This window comes from Aplidium turbinatum, chromosome 11 (assembly GCF_918807975.1).
Source record: "Aplidium turbinatum chromosome 11, kaAplTurb1.1, whole genome shotgun sequence".
In the NCBI taxonomy this organism is placed as follows: Eukaryota; Metazoa; Chordata; class Ascidiacea; order Aplousobranchia; family Polyclinidae; genus Aplidium; species Aplidium turbinatum.
In genome coordinates this window covers 14,025,373-14,045,002 of record NC_137482.1, presented here as the reverse complement: position 1 = coordinate 14,045,002, position 19,630 = coordinate 14,025,373, and the positions used below count along the sequence as shown (strand labels likewise).

Here is a 19,630-nt window from a genome sequence, read left to right as displayed (position 1 = left end):
GCTAGTATTGTATTATGCAAAAAAAAATAGCACATTACGCCTGCATGGTATGCAATACACTTATAGACCAACAAATAGGCCTACTGATAGAGCCAGCTTTTGCTGTATTTTTTTTTAATTGAGGTTTTAGGGTTGTTCAAATATCAGATGAAGTCCCTTGATGAGGGTTTGAAGATAATAGAACCTTCATATTGGGTTAGGAAGGTTGATGACAGGAGGGTAGAAGAGAAACAAGAAAGAACGTATTTGACCGTTCCACTCTATCCATGCCGTGCACACATTTGGCTTTTGGCTGTGAACGAGTATTAGGATGTTTCATTTTTTTCACGATTTTTGAAATCAAACATGCTTGGGGTCGAATCAGATCGAATTTTGGTCACATACAGCCGATCCAAAATATTTTTTGATCGGACAACTTTTAGAGGGTGTGGACTGTGGAGCCCCCATAATTTGAAAAATAGATGCGTGGGAACATTTGAAAGAAGTATGCGATATCTCGGTAACGGGGGAAGACATGCCAACTTGTGCAGAATGGCCAACTTCCTATCTTACATTAAACTACCCTATCTGTAACGGAAAAAAGGCTGTAGGCTATGTGACCAAAATCCGATCTGATTAGACCCCAAGCATGTTTGGTGTCAAAAATCGTGAAAAAATGGAACATCCTACTGTTTATTGAAGCAAGTTCATATAGCAACTTTTAATCGTAAGTTAGACCTTTGAGTGAATCGCTAGCCACCGACAGAAAAATGTCGTCGTTGAGAAATAACACTGTGTGCTCCCATTGGCAGTCCTTGGCTACTTCCACAACTTGGAAATGATTACTAACGTTTGGTCATCGAATACAACCTGCTTCCTCAACAATACTTTACAAGCGAAAAATTTATTGCTTGAAATGTGTTTTGAGTATTTCATCATGTACTGTAGTTGTCAAGGCATGCGCATGTCACCTGAAAAGCTTGCTCAAACATACAAGGTAAGAACAGACTGTTAGATGTTTTGTCTTTTTTTTTATATTAACTAAACTTCTTTTTAGGCGTGAACATTTTACAGCTTAACGTTGTTGACACTTGATAACCAATTAGCAGTAAGCTTATTCTTTTTCACTCTTACCAAGTGATCATGCACATATCCACCTCATAAAACTTTCTTTAAAACTGATTTAACGCCTGCAGACGTTGAATCAATTTAAAAAATATGTGCCACTTTGAGCTAGCCATCGAAATAATGTCCACAATAGGATGTCATTAGCTTGTGCCTTACGGTGTTGAATAAAATAAATTTTGTGCAGGCCAAGCCCATCAGTTACTATTCCTAATCACTTGAATTAGCCTTTTGCGCTGTTGGATTCATACCCTTTTCCTGCTCAATTCCTATTAGGCTAACCACCATTTTATTTGCAGAGAAAAATCATAATGATCGTTTGCTGCGCCGTGCTGGCTGCTATCGTCATGGCTGTTACAGCAAGCAAGATTTCTTCATAACTTCCATTACATTCCGTTTTATGGAAAATGGAGAGAATGCAAAAACACCTTTTCCTTCCACTGTCTGTGATTTGGGGTTTGATAAACCTGGCCCCTCGTGAAGTCAAGCAGCTTGTCAACGCACGTTTGACTTTTCTAACGATTTTCAGTAGCCTAATTAGGTCCACTGACCGTGTTCCCATTTTAAGAAGTCGTTGAAACTAATCAAACTTATTTTATGCCTTATCTTGGTGCCTAAGTCTCAGAAGACCTGTAGCCTAGTTGGCGCAAGCAAATTTGTAAAAATCTAATCTCTTAGAATGTAGACTAAACCCTTGACAGGTTTTGGGACTTAGTAAGTAGGCCATCCTACGACCCTTCCAGATAGGATTAATAGCCAAAAATGACTTCATATGACATGTAAAAGAACCCGAAGTCAATTAATACAGCTTAGGCTACGTGAACGTCTCTACTTTTGGTTGAGAGAACCTTAAAATTTCCCCGTTCTCGCAATAAAGACTCAACGCAAATCCCATCGAGAGACTAGTTTTGGCCCGGTACCAATGATATTTCCTAGCCCCCAAAACAAAAAGCCACTAAAAAAATTTCGCTAGAACAAAAATATATGCGCAGTTTTTTTGAACTTCCTAGGTACAAAGTAACCCCTGTCAACGGCAGGCTGCTGCTCATCGTATTTTGTAAAGCAACTAACAACGAAATTTTTATTTTTTTATTAAGAGCTAGGCTATTATTTGTAATTGGTTATGACTGGTGTTGTTGTTAGCTAGATAGGCTACTATTAACGTTGATTAGTTTATTACCGCAGTCAGTATTGAGCATGTTTGCAATTTTATTGCCAACTAAAATATCACATAACCGAAACTGTTGGTGTTCATATCTTATTGTAGAAACTGTAGGTGGACTAAGCAGTGAGCACATCTTGTTCTAATGGGCTATTGAGGTAGGCTACTTGTTCTAGCTACTGATAAGCGACAGTAAAAAAATGAAATAGGCCCAATTGAGTAAAAAATGTGATGGACCTAGCCTACTATTCCTGTGATATTATAGATAGTCTACACTCTACAGGAGTTGTCACCAACGACGCCTGTTCAGCATAGGCTATGATGTTTTTTGCGCCACTTATGCAAGTAGCCTATAACTTGCGCATTGCATTTTTCTCTAATTGTAAAAACGATGGCGTTTGTTTTTTCACTTAAAACGTTGACGTTTTCACACTAAAAATGTCTTAAGTTTTATACATAACTTAAGACATTTATTGGAAGTTTACTGAGTCTTTCTATCACTTGTTGGCGCTAGCATAGAATATCAACATTACGTTGAAATGCCGCTCTTTCGCATGTAAAAATGAAAATTTTAAATGGAGGTGATCTGCCTATCTACAACTTTTTTCAACTCCACTGTTTTTTAATGGAATGCAAAAGAAACGATGTTGTAGAAATGGAAAAAGGTACAGCCACAAAATTAACAAAAGGAAAATGTGGCAAAACTTTAATGGTTTTAGACATGCATCCAAAAATAGGCTAATTTAGGTCTATGCAGTAGCGTTGACAGAGGTTTCATGGGTAGCCTACGTTTTAAACCTAGGCCCGGAACTTTTTGTTGCTAATTTTCTAGAGACCGTGTTTTCTTGTTTGCTGGGCCTCTGGTTGGTAGGCTACAGGGATCAAATTTTCTCTCAACATCCCTGCCTAGTGTAGCCTACTATCGATGAATGTAATTAGACACGCCACCAAACCTGATCGTTCAAACAAGTGACTTACGGCAGGGCTTCCCAAACTGGGGGTCGCGTAACGAACGTCAAGGCAGAGAGTATACCAATTTGCACAAGGTAAGTTACTGCATATTAACACTTCTGTGCGAGATGCTGTGACAGTTATTAACTTTATTAAGAGTCGCGCACTCAATAACCTGCGCGTATTTTTGAAAATTTATGAGATGAAATGGAATCGAAGTTAAAAACTCTTTTACTGCATCGTGACGTGAGGTGGCTTTCAAATGTCAAAGCTTTAAAATGGCTAGCCAATTAACGTTGAAAACCGAAATCTTGATTTTTTCAACAGAATAAAATTCAGTCTTCGTCCACCAGTTTAGCAATAACATCTAGCTTTTGAAATTATGCCAAATGTCAGATTTGCTTGAAAAACTGAACGAATTTAATTTGTCCCTCCTAGGAAAAAACATCAATATTTTGCATTAAAATCTAAAATTGATGCGTTCTGCGTTCATCAATTGAACATCTGGAAATCAAAATTATTTATTTGAAATGTTCTCACTTCGCCTACCGTTCCAACCTAAGCAACATCGAAACCGTCTTGAGACCAGCTTTATCTAACATTGAGCCCCGGGTGGACTTGGTTTGTGGCAGAAAGCAGTCACACCTATCACACTGAATAAATGTGTTTGCTTTGTTTGTTTTGTTTCCAGTAGGCTGCCCAATGACCATAGGCTTCGTTGTTAGGCCTATATTAAGAAATAAATAAAAACAAACTACTGTAAACTGAGAACGGTAAATTGTTTTTGGTTTTTGTTAGATTTAAGCTTTTCAATAAATATTACAAATGTATATTTCGCACTGTTCGTCGTTTTAGTCGTAAGGGGCCGCGAAGTATTTTAGGGGATTAAAAGGGGTTGCGAGCAAAAAAGTTTGGGAAGCCCTGGCTGACGGTATGAATTATTTGAAAGAATCAGCAGAAGAGTTGCCAGATGGCCTTTTTTTAGGCCAAATTCCAAAAATCTGGCTTTTTTAAATTGCAGTTGGCTTAAAAAAATTGATGCAAATAAGGCCAGAAAATCTGGCCTTATTTAGCCCTTTTTATGGCTGCAAATTTTGACCGGTTAAAGAACCAATTTTATCAGAAACAGTTATATTTTAATCATTCTTTTGAAAGGTTAAGGTACAGCCTATTCTCCAAGTATTGAAAATGAGTAAGTAGTATACAGTAAGTAAGGCATACTGATGATGAATTAAAGTGATAATGGTTTCTAGTTTTTCTGCTACTACAGTAGTTGCTTTTTAAACAGATTATGCAAACGAGAGAGAGAAAGAGAGAGAGAAACCTTTTATTTTGTCTGCTGCGAAAAATAGTATACGGTACAAATATATTGTACCAAACGAACCGGTCATTATGCTCTGACAGTGTTAAATTATTTTCTGTTATGCTTGATCGTTAAATAGCATTTACAAAAAAATATTTCAATTAAGTTGTTAGCGTTTATTTAGCCTTAATAGAAGTAAATAAATAATTTGGCCTTTTTTTGGCCTTATTTTATAATGAATTTGGCCTTACTATAGCTTGAGTATCTGGTAACCCTGATCAGCAGTGGTTTCCTCATTCCCAAAACAACGAAAGAGTGCCAATTGGTAAAGTAATGCGGGAATGACTGAACCTAACAACTAAGTTATCACAAAAACAAACTAGGCCCTAAAACACACACCTATGGGCCATTGAATTTAAAAGAGACGGAAGTTAAAATTCGAACACGCAATTAGCCAAGTGGTTATCACTAGGGCCAGTACAAATCATTAAAATCATATTTTTTAATTGTAGCCTACAGAGAGTGGTAAAACTAATAACAGTGAAAGAACTACGTTGTTATGAGATCTATTTAAGAAGTTCTAAGTCATAAAAAGTCTTATTTTCTGTTTTAGATAAAAAAAAATATGACATTTAGTTTTTACTTTAAAATGCAAAGATTGAACGCTATCGTAACGTCGTAGATGTAGTTCAAGCAGCTCCTGTAGGCATTAAAAATTAATAATTTGTAAACAAGGGCGTAGTCAGGGGGAAAGGGAGCAATTACCCCTTTCCTCGCACCGAAATATGTTTGTGATGCAAGCGACTAACTTGTATGAGCTATTAAATAGCGGAAAAAAAGTTTATTAAAAAAAGATATAAGTTATTTCTTTGAGAAAGGTCAAAACCATAGTGAATCATCAAAAGCTGACCAGTCAGTTGACAGAAATCAGGCCAGTGCAAAAGTGGGCTGACAAAGTTAATTCTCAAAATGGAAACTTGCACATACACAGTAGGCCTACAAGAAGCCTATGATGATATTAACTCCCTTGAATAGGGAAGTGACTCAGTGCAATTGAGAAAATAAATTAAGAAATGCTTAGATAAAAATTATTTAAATGAAATTGTGAAACTAAGTAGACCAGATATTTCTCCAGCATTGCATGCAAAGTTGTTAAAATGCCAGCCTACATCAGCATAATTATGTGGAGCGATCATTTTCCCTTATAAAATCAATGCTTATTCGTCTACGCGTAAATTTTGCAGACGCAAATATTGTAGCCTATTAAAAGTAATTTCATGTAATTGTTTCAAATAAGTTATTAAAGCCGACAAAGAGTCAAAGGTTGATTGGTTCTGAATCTTTATCCTCGGACTGACAAAGCCTTGATAGGTTATTCCTGGTAGTTTCGCATACTTATAGAGGCTTTTGACGCAAGACCGGTTACCGAGATTGACAGAGTGAAATTTCCGATTGTTGAAATCTTGTTGCCAGGGAATTATTCCTTCCATTAGGTGCCGCTGAATGGAGAGCAGTCTTTAGAATGCGTTGATCAAGCGCACACCCCGAGAGTCGAACCAGCGCCGCTTGATCTTGAAGCTTCTTCGTTCAAACTGCCTTGCCATGTATAGGCTAACAGCTACTATGATGCCTCTATAAATTTTCTTTTCTAAATCCGACATCTGTGTCAGGCTGGTTGAAGCCAAGACTGAAATGGAAATGCAAATGTAGAAGTTGAAAGCGTGGAAGAGCGAAATGACCAATGAATAGAAAGTAAATTAGTAGTCTACACAGTGTAATGATGTTGGGTAAGAGGAATACCACTCTTTACATCTGTCCATAAGTCTTAATCAAGGTCCAACAACCACCCGATCGGGGCCCGGCATGGTCCTCACAAAAATAACAAGTTACAGATAGTCCCGGAGCCAGTGGCGTATTTGTAACATTATAAGGTACAAAAAGTGTTTTATCAAGCGTGCCCCACTGTGAGACATTCAGAAACTCACATTCGAGATTTCAAGCTTGAACGTTTGGGAGCTATGCCCCGGTGAAAAACCGATCTTGGGGGAATAATATACCATTCGGTATAAAAATTCACAAAATTAACATCCTAGGATGCATGGATGGAACAACCAAATGTAGGTGATAGTACCTCACTTACAGATTTCAGAACATCAAAATTTGGTTGCCCCAGCTGGAGCATTCCCGAATAAGGGGCACCTAAAGTTGGGGTAAATCATGTAAAAATGACACCATAAGGTGCAAAGATAGAGCATGTGTCACCAAATAGGGCATGTTTAAAACTTTGAATGAGTTCAAAACAACTTTTTTATGGCTCTAAGGGAATCTTAACCTTATTTTGGGGATGACTTCAAATTCAAAAAATAACATTCTTTGCAAAAATGGCCATTATCAATTTTAAATTATTAATTAACATATCATGCCTTTCGTCATAGACTGTTAACTTTTACTTTGTACGAAAACATAATGAAATTATGCTACTCTTGGGGTTGTGTTCATATCACAGAAGAGTCGAAGACGATGATAGCGCATAAAGAACTATGCGTGGTGTTTTTGAAATTATCATACTGACAACCAGTTAACCTGCGCCATTAGCAATGTAGGGTTTAATATTATAGACTATAGATTAAAGATTTTGATTCATGCCGGTTCCAAAAGCCTACCATGTTAAAAAATAATTAGCATCCTTAATCGTCTCGGGCACCGTGTATCATACAATTGTGTAGAGGAGACCGAAACTGAGCTTGCATATACTTATCTGAATCAAAACTGTGCCACTCCGCTCGGAATAGACTTACAACATGAACTTTGCTCCGGTGTAGCTTAGGATAATTATGATGCTTTTGGGATTTGGTTGGTTTTGAATCTTTATCCTCAGACTGACAAAGCCTTGATAGGTTATTCCTGGTAGTTTCGCACACTTGTAGAGGCTCTTGACGCAGGACCGGTTACCGAGATTGACAGAGTGAATTTTCCGATTGTTGAAGTGATGTTGCCGGGGAATTATTCCTTCCATTAGATACCGCTGAATGGAGAGCGGTCCTTAAAATGCGTTGCTGAAGCGCACACCCCGAGAGTTGAACCAGCGCCGCTTGATCTTGAAGCTTCTTCGTTCACAAAGTTACGCGCTAACCAACTGAGCTATTTGTTGTCAGAATCTGGTTGTAACTCTGGAAACGAAAGAAATTGTAGAGGAGGCTCAACCTGACTATGGAACTCCCCGCTAGAAATCGAGGAAGCAAAGGTCATTGGCAGCTGATGTTGTAGATTTTTAGCCGTACAGAAAGCGGAAATGAATGACAGAGCTCGGTTTTCTGGCTCTTGAGGATGAAAAAAGAACTCAAAAGCCTGAGGCTTTGCAAAACTTCCTTTCGATGGATACATTGTGGATGATGTCCCCTGCCTTGGGTATTTCAAGTACACCCATGTGGGTCGGATGTAATGCAAAAGTATTTGAAGATAGATTCCCAAGACAGAAGACCTCGTGCATTCCGAAGACTAACCAGTCTCCACCAGTTTGCAAGTGGTTGCTGAAACAATGAGAAGATCTTTGCAAATAGAAGATGAATGCCAGCAAGAATACATAGGCTATGTGTCATATACGATATGGCCATTGCAAAACATGCCCTCACTATTCAAGAGCAAGAAAGTCTAAAATATGACCGTTTGTTCATATTTCTGGGTAGCTTCTACATTTGCATGGCGTTATTTAAAGCTAAGGGTAAGTAGCCTACTTGGATGGTTCAGGTGGTCTACACATCCTAACAGAAGCTGGTATTCTTGTCGAAGGATCCCTTAACAGACTTCTGCGTGGTACTCATTACAATAGATGCAAACGAATGCACGTTCTTTTTGCAGCAGCGTTAGAAATCTTGCATTTTAATCAATTCTGGTTACAATGCTATGCTTATGAAAATCTAGACAAAGAACTACGTCGTTTATGTATTCGTCTAACCCAGGCAACAATTGTTTTTTTTGGATGACGACGTTAAACACTTTTTGAGTTCCTACCAAGAATTTTCAAGGAAAACCGAAACTTAAGAAAATGGCAAGACTGCCCAATGTTGGTATGGATATATAAAACTTGTAAAAGCGTGCCTCTTGTTTGCTCGGAGTATTTATTCTGCAAATCATCAGTTTTTTGTGTACTGCATAGGAGAGTTGTCCAGCGTGTTCTTTATTTTCAACCAACCAAATTACGCAAGATGGATTTTGCGACTGCAAGATAACGTGCTGAAAATGAAAGAAAATCACCCTAGAATAAATAAACTGTTTGAACAAAGCATCTTGTACATAAAAGAACTGAAACAAACTTTTATGGATGTGCAGTTAATCAAACTTTGGAGCAAGTTATCATTGCAAAGTCCGCCAATTTTCTCACTGGCATTACGTCTTTTACCAATTCAATCGGTGCCAGACAGAGATGGGCACTCAACCACATTATGCACCGATCGATCTTTCACCACTTCTATGAAGATGTGGGGATGACATCAGCAGAGTAAGCATCATTTGATCTTCGTCCTTCAAGCATTGACAGAGATCGTAGACATTTGGATAAACTAATGCAAAAATAAGCAGTAGGCCTACAGCTATTTCATTTAGTGTTAGCTTCGATGTATTCTTTCTATTTTATATTACCTTAGGAAAAGCAGCCGCTCCTGCTACCTCAGATTTCCTTTCGAATGTTTTTCAAAAAGGAGCTGAGGACAGAAACAAATATATAACTGAATGTCACCAGGACGCTAACTACTTCAAAAAATCTGTAATTTTGCTTTTGAAGCTGTCGTTGTGAAATGCATAACCCGCAAAGGCAAATTTTCTCTGTTAAAAATGGAACGCAATTCGATGTAAAGGCTTTTATGTTCATCAGTAGATCACAATAAAGGTAGACATGGAATTGATGCTGTCTTACCCAGTAGACTTGAACGGTTTTTATATGACGTTTGATTAGGTGAACAATTGTCTGGAACAACCCTTACCCCCTCACACCAGTAGGTCCTACTACTGTTTTGGTGCCGTATAGACGCAAAGATGAAATCTATCCAAAAATCAATGCTCTTGAAGGATCTTGAAAAGAAAATTGAAAATACAGATCCGCCTTTTGTTGACTGCACGTTAATCGATGGTATGTTTTTCTCACACTCTTGGAGATTTTTCGATGACGTTTGGAGATGTTGCAAAGAGGATTTTTAAGAAATTGTGCAGACACAGTGGGAAAACAATGCACGTTGTTTTCGATAGAACTGAATGGTTGTCCATCAAAAAGAGATCGCCGAGCAACTCATCGCTTCCGCGATGTGCAATAGGCCTACATCATCGAAGGAGAGGCCATGAAACAACCAGTTAATTTTGCAGTAGCAATGAGGAATGACCACTTTAAGCAAGCATTGGTGCATTTTCTTGTTACTTTTTGGAAATCAGATCACTATTCCAGCATCCTCGACTTAAAGTTCCCTTTTGCTACACTGGATGAAAAATGTTATAAGTTACACGCTTCTTCGTGGTTAACATAATCGATAATGTACCACATCGTCACCGCATGCCAAGATCTAAAAAATGTTGTAGTTCGCTCTGCTGACACGGATGTTCTGATTGTACTGTTGGGATACTTGTCGTTCGTAGGCTACAAAAGGACGTAAACATATGGATGGAAGTTGGTGTACAGCCAAACAACACTCTGAAATATGTAGATGTATCAAAGCTTGGCAGTACTTTATCTCAAGACATGCTTCGGTCCCTTTTCGGCTTTCATTGCTTTACAGGCTATGATAATGCAGCTCCTTTTTCTGGTAAAGGGAAGGATCGACCCCTTAATATATTGAAGAAAAATGTACGTGCTCAATATGCCTATTCGAAAAGTTTTGATGAATAGGCATCGAAATAGGCATTGGAAAAATTGTGTGCCAGACGTATGGATGTAAAAGTGCACATTGCGTTAACGAATTACGATTTAAAAAATTCATTGGAACATACAAACTGAAAATTTCCAATCTATTACGACGACTCAACAATTCTTCCTCCCAGCCTCCCAGGCATAGCTGTGCTTCAGCAGAAAATACTCAGAGCAAATTACATTTGTGGCATTTGGAATTATGCTGTGGAGAGAGACAGCTTTTTCCAGCCAACACCTGAAAATGGGGGGACGTTTGAAAGATGGTAAATTCACTGCAGTTTGGTTTCATGGAGATCCAGTTCCATCCACGTTAGACAAGGTTCTGCAAAGTGGGGTTTGAACCAAGACGGAGCAGAATCAGATAATGAAACGGATAAACGTGGCTCTGATGACAACAATAAGGATGACGACGAACCTGCAGACTTTTAATAAATTGGCGTTTTTACTTTTCCGTACCCCAAGCATAGAAAGAACTGTAAGCTATAGCCTACATAAACAACTTTTTACATTTATTTTTGAACACATGGGATAGAGTATGATACTTGAATTAAAGTTACAATTTCCACCAGAACTCACCAACGAATATGGAATAAAGTGTTAGGGTTGATGCTTTCACGCGGCTGCCAAACCGGAGTCAATAAATGCATAGCCTACTCGAGTGAGATTATGAAATGCTTTTTCAAGAAGCCTTTTAATGACAAGGTATGCGTTTTTATATAGTTCAATGTGCATATTTTTGTTCTACTGTAATGTAGCCTACTAACGTTTCTTTCGCACGCCGTTCCAGGTTTTGTTATTTTGTACAGTACACACTTTTTCTTTTCTTTTTAGCATAAATCACATGTTATTCGAGAAAGTCCTTTCAGTTGTATGATACCACAGACTGTAATTTGTTTTTGTTCAGCGTTCAGTCTAAAAGAAACATACAGTATATGTAGGTACAGGCAATCAGGACGGATTGGCACGGCTTAGCACAGTACAATCAGGACGGATTAGCAAGCTGATCTAGCCCGGGAATTTAAAAATAACAACAGCCCACTTCTATCAAACTGGATTTTGAATAAGAAAAAATGCTCGTTTCACATACTATTTAGCCTATTTGAGAAAGTCTTTCATAGTTAATAACATGTAGGCTAGACTATAACATTAAACATTGCAATTACGGTAGGCTATATGTAGCAAGCTTCGATTTGTAAGTTAAATCATTGTCACTCGTCAGTGTTATTCAAACAAAGAGTAAGGATTTAGCACTACAACTAAGTTACTATATTTCAAAAGACATTTTAGTTTGTACATTGTACAGGACAGTCTGTCTTACCGGCCAACCTGATATCATTTTACATGATTTGCCCCAAAATTGGGTGCCTCTTATTCGGAATTGTTCGCCTGAGGCCAGTGCCGGATTAAGGGTCTTCTGGCCTGTAGGCACATTTTATAAGTGGCCCGAAAATCAGGGTTGCCAACTAAAAATTAGAATTATCAGTGATGCCAAATCATTGTCACAAAGATCGTTGTTGCAACTATAACACAGGGTATGGGATGGAATGAAATGGAAGACGTTTTTTCCATCTTCCATTCTGACATTTTCTTCCATTCCATCTTCCATTCCATCTCAGAAATCTCTTCCATCTTCCATCTTCACATTTTGTGATCTCCGCGTTAAAATGCCACAAATAAACTTAAAAGCCATAGGCTAAATTTAAGCTAAAAATTAACAGCAGTATTTTCTTAAGGATTACGTACCGTTTTGTGTTAGAACTAGAAGCGTAGATTGATTCTATAAATACAGAAAGAAACAACACGTAAGTTAGCAAAGTTAAAGAAACTGTAGTAATAGTCTACGTTGGAGAAGATAAAAAAGTAACAAAAATACTTGAGAAGCAACATTAGGCTACTTTTGTTCAGGTTGCAAATACTTTCCAACGTTTACTTTTGAGACATTTTTGTTTTGTTTCCTTCTGTTTTCTATCAAGTTTGCCATTGTAGTTTTTCGTACAAAAATCTATTTCGTTTAACTGCCTTCTCGAAACAAAACCCACGAGAATCTCCAAACATAGAACACAAGTGTCGTATGATGGAATTGGGATGGAATGATGGAAGATTGTCTCCCATCCCATCATCAAGATTTTCCATTCCTTTCCATTTTCCATCTTCCATCCCAAAATCTGTCTTCCATTCCAGTCCCTGCACAGAGTACGGTGCAAAAACTTGGTCATATGCCTAACTAAATAACAACTTTGCGCGTTTTTGCGATTAAAAACGCAAATTAGTGGTGCGGTACTGATGAGCCCAGCCTCATGGCGAAACACGTGTCTATCGCTGAGTTCTTGCTACACTCGACTGCCGAGAAACAACTTGTTTCCATTCGTCTTTTTTTTAACTGTTTTTGCAACCATGAATTCATCTGGAAAAACAGAGCTATTAAGATAAATACTTATTAGTTTAGAAAATAATTGTTTTGAAAACATGACTAAATTTCTACTGATTTTAAAGTGGCCTAGATTTTTGATTGGCCAGTAGGCACGTGCCTACTTTGCCTAATGGTTAATCCGGCACTGCCTGAGGCGATCAAATTTTAATGTTCTGACATCTGTAGATGAGATACTATCACTTACAGTTGGTGTCATCCATGTGCTTTATCATGTTAATTTTGTGAGTTTGGGGTTATACCCCCAAAATGAGGTTAAGCCCCACCTTGGGGCCATAAAAAGTTGTTTCGAGCTCAGTAGAACAACATACCCAAACTGATGATACAAGCTCCATCTTTGTATCTTATGGTGTTATTTTTACGTAATTTACCTCAACTTTGGATTATCCGGGAATGCCCCACCTAAACCGATCAAAATTTGATGTTCTAAAATCTGTAAGTGAGGTACTATCATCTACATTTGGTTCCATCCATGTAGCCTACCTTATAATGTTAATTTTGTAAATTTGGGGGTTACACTCCCAAAAATTAGGTTAAGCTCCACCTTGGAGCCAGAAAAAAGTTGTTTCGAACTCAGTGGAACATATACCATAACTGATGACACATTTTGACACTTGTTTTTACGTATTTTGGGCCAACTTTGGGTGTCCCTTATTTGGATATACCTCACTTGAAGCACCAAAATCAACTTGTTTCAAAATTTGCAAGTAAAGCCATAAAATCTGGCAAAGGTTATTTTTATACCTTATGACGTTTTTGACCCCCGAAATCGGTATTTCACCGGGTTATAGCCCCCAAACGCTCAAGCAGTGAAATTTCGAATGTGGGTTTCTGAACATCCCACAGTGGGGCACGCTTGATAAAACATTTAAACCTTTTGTACCTTACGATGTAACAAATAAGTGACAAGCTCCCGGACTAAAATTTATAGGCATACCTAATTGAAACAGGTTGTGCTTTTTTTTAGAAATATCACGGAACGATAAGATCATAAACAAAAGGGTGAAAAAGGGATAACATAATTGTGTAAAGTTTGCAAGGAATCCTGTGCGCTCTGATTACCATAAAAAGAACAGATTTCAAAGAAAGAAAAGAATTATATTGGTAGAATAGTCAAACCACTGTGGAACAGGGAAGAGATAAAAGAAGAAGCATATGCATTGCGTAGGCTGCGCATAAAGGTAACAGTGTAATGACGTAGTCAAGACGTAGGCTACCTGTTAATTCTTCATCGCTACATCCTTCTTGTAGCCTATTTAACATTGCTTGAGCATGACCTTTCATATCAGAAGCAAATCTAATTAATCCTACTGACACCGTAACCGTTAATTTGAAGACATAACATTTCCCGTTTATTTGCAATCTCCAAAAAGTGATAATGACAAATATTTAGGTTAAGTGAGGTTTCTAATAACAAACTTTATGGGCGTTTGTTGCTATCTGAATAAGCCGCAAATATTCGTTTGTTAAAAAAAAATTACTAATCAGAATATTTTTCTGTGTTGACTGAGCGACGTTCAAACACGCTCTCATTTTGTCAGTGTGCTCTTACAAAGCATATACGGGCGTCAACTGTTCCGTCAAAGAAAAAGCAAACAATGAATATAAAGGCAAACTTAGGTGATTAATGAAAAGTCATTGCAAACAAACTTTCTGATGAAAAGTGACGGTCTGGTCCATTCAGCATCTCTTTTCGAATTTTCTTCTTCAGATAAAGTTGTTTTTTCTGTCCTTTGAACAAAAAATTCAACTACAAGATAAAGGTTTGATCAGGTAAGTCATATCGAATTTTATAATTTGCATCAATTTGTTAAATTAGATCTTAAATACAAATTGCTTTTAAGTTACTGCTAAAGCTTAATGCAGTTTTATAGAAGCCACAATTTTAATGCAATATTTGTTAATAATACTTTAGTAAATCTTAAATACTTCTGCTAAGGTGATAATACAGTATAATAAAATAAACAAGTTAAATATTGCAAGTAGCAAAACTTAAAATTACATGTAAAACTCGAACATAACACCAAGAATTTTTATTGCAATTTGATTAATAAAATCATAATTTTAAATACCAGTAATTCACTCTGCATCATTATATTCTCGTTTTTCTCACTCAGTGACGTTGTTTTCACGCTTGCTTTCAATAAACATTTGATTATGAAACTGACGTTGTAATAATATTGCACTGCAGCATAGTGGCATTGGTATTATTAGGAATTAAACGTTTCCACATTTTTAGTTATCGGCTTCTGGACCCATGGATTCGCGTCAATTGTGGACCATAGGGCTTTTAGCTCTAATCGTGAGCGTTCAAGGTAAGTGATTTCAATATGAATCTATATAATTTCAATATGAATCTATAAGTGGATGTATACAAATTTTACTCTCCCTAATTGCTTTCTGCATCTTCAATCAGTAGGAATGTTGGTAGCGTTTTGCACAGGCACTGTGTTGATGAACTAGTGTGCAACAATAACAAACGATGCTGCTTTATACCTATACCCCGTAAACAATCGATATAATTTGGGTAACTTTTTGTGTAGCACTTTCGATACAAATCATACAAAATAAAACAAATACAAGTTTCCTTTACTAAGTCCAAATAGGCTACATTTTGTGTAATTTTCATCTTATTGCGTAGGTTACTTTTCCTGTGGTTAAATTTTCTGACGTTTATGTTTTGCATATTTTTTATAATTTTATATTTGATTGTGGATATTCCGCTTTCTATGTTTGATGTAATGCCTATAAAACAGAAGCGATGGTTTCAAAGATTTATGGGTGTGTAGATGTTTTATATCCTGGTTTGGAAATAATAATAAAAATTCTAGACACGCTGTAACACCTAAATCGCAATGTGTAAAAGCGCATCAAATTTTGTCTGCGAAAATCTATTTGTCTGTTAGTTACAGCATTACAAAGATTTCAATGTATCCCAACCGCTTTACCGCATGATTTTTGAGCTTGCAAACAATACAAGTTTCAAGAAAAATAAATGACTAAAATTTCAATTGGAATCATCATTTTTGCTCACAAATTTATCAAATTTATAATGACGTCATAAATTGCAGCAATTTTATGAAAATGAACTCATAGATTGTTTTACGACTTGCTAATTTGTACGCTTAAATTTCCTTTTCTTGTCTATAATTTCGTTCATGGCGCAACATAGCATGAGTAAGCAGCTGAAAAAGAAGGTGTTAGATTTAGAAGAATTCTACTTCAAAATAAAGTCTCACGCGTTTTATAATATGAAACAGATGCAACTTTGAGTGGCTTTCTTTAACTGCCTACCAACAATATCATCGACCTCGTTTTCTTAATGACAATTAATTTACACATGTTTTATAGAGTATAGGCCATGGCTACCTAAAGATACGGCCTGATTTGTCACATTTTGCAGAAATTTCCAGATTTTTCCAACTTTGGGCGACTGTTTAAATGAATTTTTCTAAAAAAAATTTTTTCACTTTCTTTACTGTTTTCCCCAGACGACAAAATACGTTTTAACATCCTCAGATGTTGAAAAACAAAGACAAATTGACTACGAAGATTTTAGTCATACTGTTAATTTTTCAATAACAGTCTGATTGAGCGTTTTCCAACTTAATTTTTCTCATTTGCTACTGCTTCCCCAAGCCAACAAAAAGCTTTAATATCATTAACAGACAGCAAAAAGTAAAAACATCTCAGAAAATGTCAGTCAAACACTAGCAGTAGCGGTAACAAATATTTGCAAAATGTGACAAATCAGGCCGCATCTCCAGGTGGCCATGAGAGGGCCTATAGACGTTTTCGGAAAAACAGTCTACCTAAAGTTCTACAAGTTCGGTCATCAAAGCAATGTGCCAATGACGTCGTCGTTGCTTAGTTACTTTATTAGTAAAAATTCGCTTTGCGTCACATTGCGAAAGCGGTTTGTCTTATTAGCAAGTGCTCTGCAAATACTCCCTTTAGTTGGTAGAATAACACAATAGAAGATAAATTTGCACTCTGGGCGTTCAGTTTTTCAGCAAAAAATGCAAACTGCGACGCCCGCAATTCAGTAAACCCGTTTTCTCCATTCACAGTTATGACAAAAGACGTTTTTTATTTTATAATTTTATTATAAAGTGCTATTACAGTTCCAATGTAAAGTATAAAGAATATATTTCGTATGTTGATGTTTACAAAAACAGTAGCATAGCTACTCTTTCCTATGTTTTAAGACAAAGCGTTTCCAAACCCTTTTTTTGTCTTGGCACTCGTACATTTAATATAATGTGGTTGCTGTGTCACTGCTTTTTTTTTTTCATGAAATAGCCTTCAAACCCGGCTCTTTTTAAATCAAACCACCGTTTTTTTGTTTTTATACGAACAGCTATTTTTTACATTTTCACAGCGGCTAAAGTCTGTTTTTCCAGCTGAGAATTGAAGAATGCACAGAGTTGTTTCACTATCAGTTAAGGAGAAGGTCCTTACTTTTATGGATGAATTAAGATCAAAGTTGCTCTGGCATTATAGATCACACAGTAGCCGACGTCGCTTCTATCATACTTCATACGAGTGATGTTTTAATTTAAACCAATTAAAACTTGTTCGTTTATCTTAGGCATCACAGAAGAGCAGAAACTGGAACGAAAAAAGAGAAGTGTAATGTAAGTTGGAGATGAATACAATCTATTACAACGGATTTTCTTTTACTGGTGGCTTTTTGTGTGTTTGAACTAAAGTTTAAAAATTAAGTTCAAATTTAGTTATCGGCAGTAGCCTTTACTGTGAGTCAATGACTCAATATAGCATAACCTACTTGCAAGGCTGCGTAAACTTTCAAACTATAACGTACAGGCCTACTATTTTGCAGAACCTTTCCGAAAGTTCCAAATACTTTCGACCAAATCCAACAGGAAGCACAAGCTGAAACGCATTTTGAGTCTTCGCATGAGACACAAGGACAATTCCAATGGCAGTCCCAGTCGCAGTCACAATCCCAGATTCAATGGCAATCGCAATCCCAGTCACAATCGCAGTCAAACCACGCTATGACTGTCGCCTGCGAGCCAGGGTGCGTTCATGGGAAATGCATTGACACAAACACATGCTCGTGCGAAGAAGGGTGGAGTGGACTCACTTGCGAAGAATGTAGGAGCAGATTTTTTATTTTAATATATGCTTGTCAAGACAAGCAACGACTGTGCCGAATGATTTTACCTTTTGCTGATGTATAGCTTACTACTTTTTTGTGTGTGAAAGCGAAGGTGTGGAATGGAAATATGAGATATAAATTTTCTCACAAAGTGACAAAATACAGATACATGCCTTCTAAATAAAGGATTTTACGAAAAGAAATTTGATGCTATTTAATATGTGAACATTAAGAAAGTTTTAAGGAGACTTTTTCTTCTAAACTTCAAATTTTTCTTTCAGTTGAATGTGAAAATATTTGTGTGCATGGAAAGTGCGTCAGCCCGAATACGTGTGAATGTAACAGCGGGTGGGGAGGAGACTCTTGCGATGAAGGTAAAACTTGTAGTTATAGAAAATAAAATTTAGATGATGACGCTAACAAAAAACTCTATACACATTGTCACAACGGAAACTCTGCCCATACTATTTCTAGCATTCTTTATAAATAAAATACATAAACAAAACTTTGCTTGTTTTTTTTTGCGTTGTAGTACCTATCAATCAAGTTCTTAATAGTTTTGTTAATTGATAGCTTCCTGTACGAACGAATGCATGAATGGAGGTGTGTGCAGCGCCCCTGAAACCTGCAAATGTAAAGCCGGATGGTCTGGCGCTACCTGTGAAGCACGTAAGTTTCAAAACGACTTTTTATCAAGACAAAACATAAATTTAAACCTTGCATAATTCTAATCGCTATTAACAGTGTAACCTCTACAAACGTATTTTACTGTAGGCCTACCGGTATTTGAGTTATACTGTTATTCTATTTTCTTCTCCTATTTTTAGCGCATTGTGAAAAAGAATGTTTGAATGGAGGTACATGCGTCGCTCCCAATACGTGCGTCTGTGCAAACGGATTCGAAGGAACTTTTTGTCAAATACGTAAGTGGAAGTTTACCTATGTTGTAAGTTGCGTAAGTTGGGCCTATAGGTGACTTACAAGCTTATGCGAATGTATTTGCTGAAACACTATCTTTCAGTGTTTGATCTTTATAACTACAGTACTTGCTGTACTTGCAATAGAATCAACTTTTTTTTCAGAACTACCTTCAGAATGTCGATTTCCGTTTGAATACAACGGAAATCTTTACGCAACTTGCACCACTGTGGATTCCACCGATGACACTGCCTGGTGTTCAAGAACAACTGCCTATCAAGGAGAACGTGTCATTTGTGACAGTAAGTTTGTGTTTTTGCCAATCATAGACCTAATGATTTTTCTTGAACTGAAGTTTAAATTATAACGAATGGAGATTTACAAGTGTTTCAGTTTTAAGCCGAGAATCTGAAAACTCAGTACGGTAACCTACTTTATAAATTTCTATACTTTTCAAACAACATATTCACCAAAAATCTAAAAGGAAGTCAGGAAGTAAGCCTACATATTTATTCTACCTAGCTTTTTTATTTTACTTTTGAAACAAGAATGTCACGATTGTTTTAATTTCACAACTGCAATTTCCGAATCGCAGGATCACTCTGCTACACAGTTAACCATTTAGGACTGTATCACAAAAACTAAATACGCCCTTCTGTAACTTAAGACGTAAATTCAACGTAAAAAAAATTAAAGACTTGAAAAAACTATGTCATATTGGTGAGATTTTAAACAAGCGTGGTATT

At 36.9% G+C, this 19,630-nt stretch overlaps 1 protein-coding gene across 1 annotated transcript in view; it reads left to right on the top strand.

Moving 5' to 3' along the window:
* LOC145780233 (uncharacterized) overlaps window positions 1-19,630 on the top strand; it is a 53,889-nt gene that overhangs the window by 1,665 nt on the left and 32,594 nt on the right. The window contains exons 3-9 of the mRNA XM_082591936.1: window positions 15,081-15,156; window positions 17,433-17,478; window positions 17,685-17,962; window positions 18,248-18,340; window positions 18,540-18,635; window positions 18,794-18,889; window positions 19,049-19,186. Of these exons, the coding sequence (XP_082448062.1) occupies window positions 15,081-15,156; window positions 17,433-17,478; window positions 17,685-17,962; window positions 18,248-18,340; window positions 18,540-18,635; window positions 18,794-18,889; window positions 19,049-19,186 (823 nt within the window). The remainder of the gene's footprint in view (window positions 1-15,080; window positions 15,157-17,432; window positions 17,479-17,684; window positions 17,963-18,247; window positions 18,341-18,539; window positions 18,636-18,793; window positions 18,890-19,048; window positions 19,187-19,630) is intronic.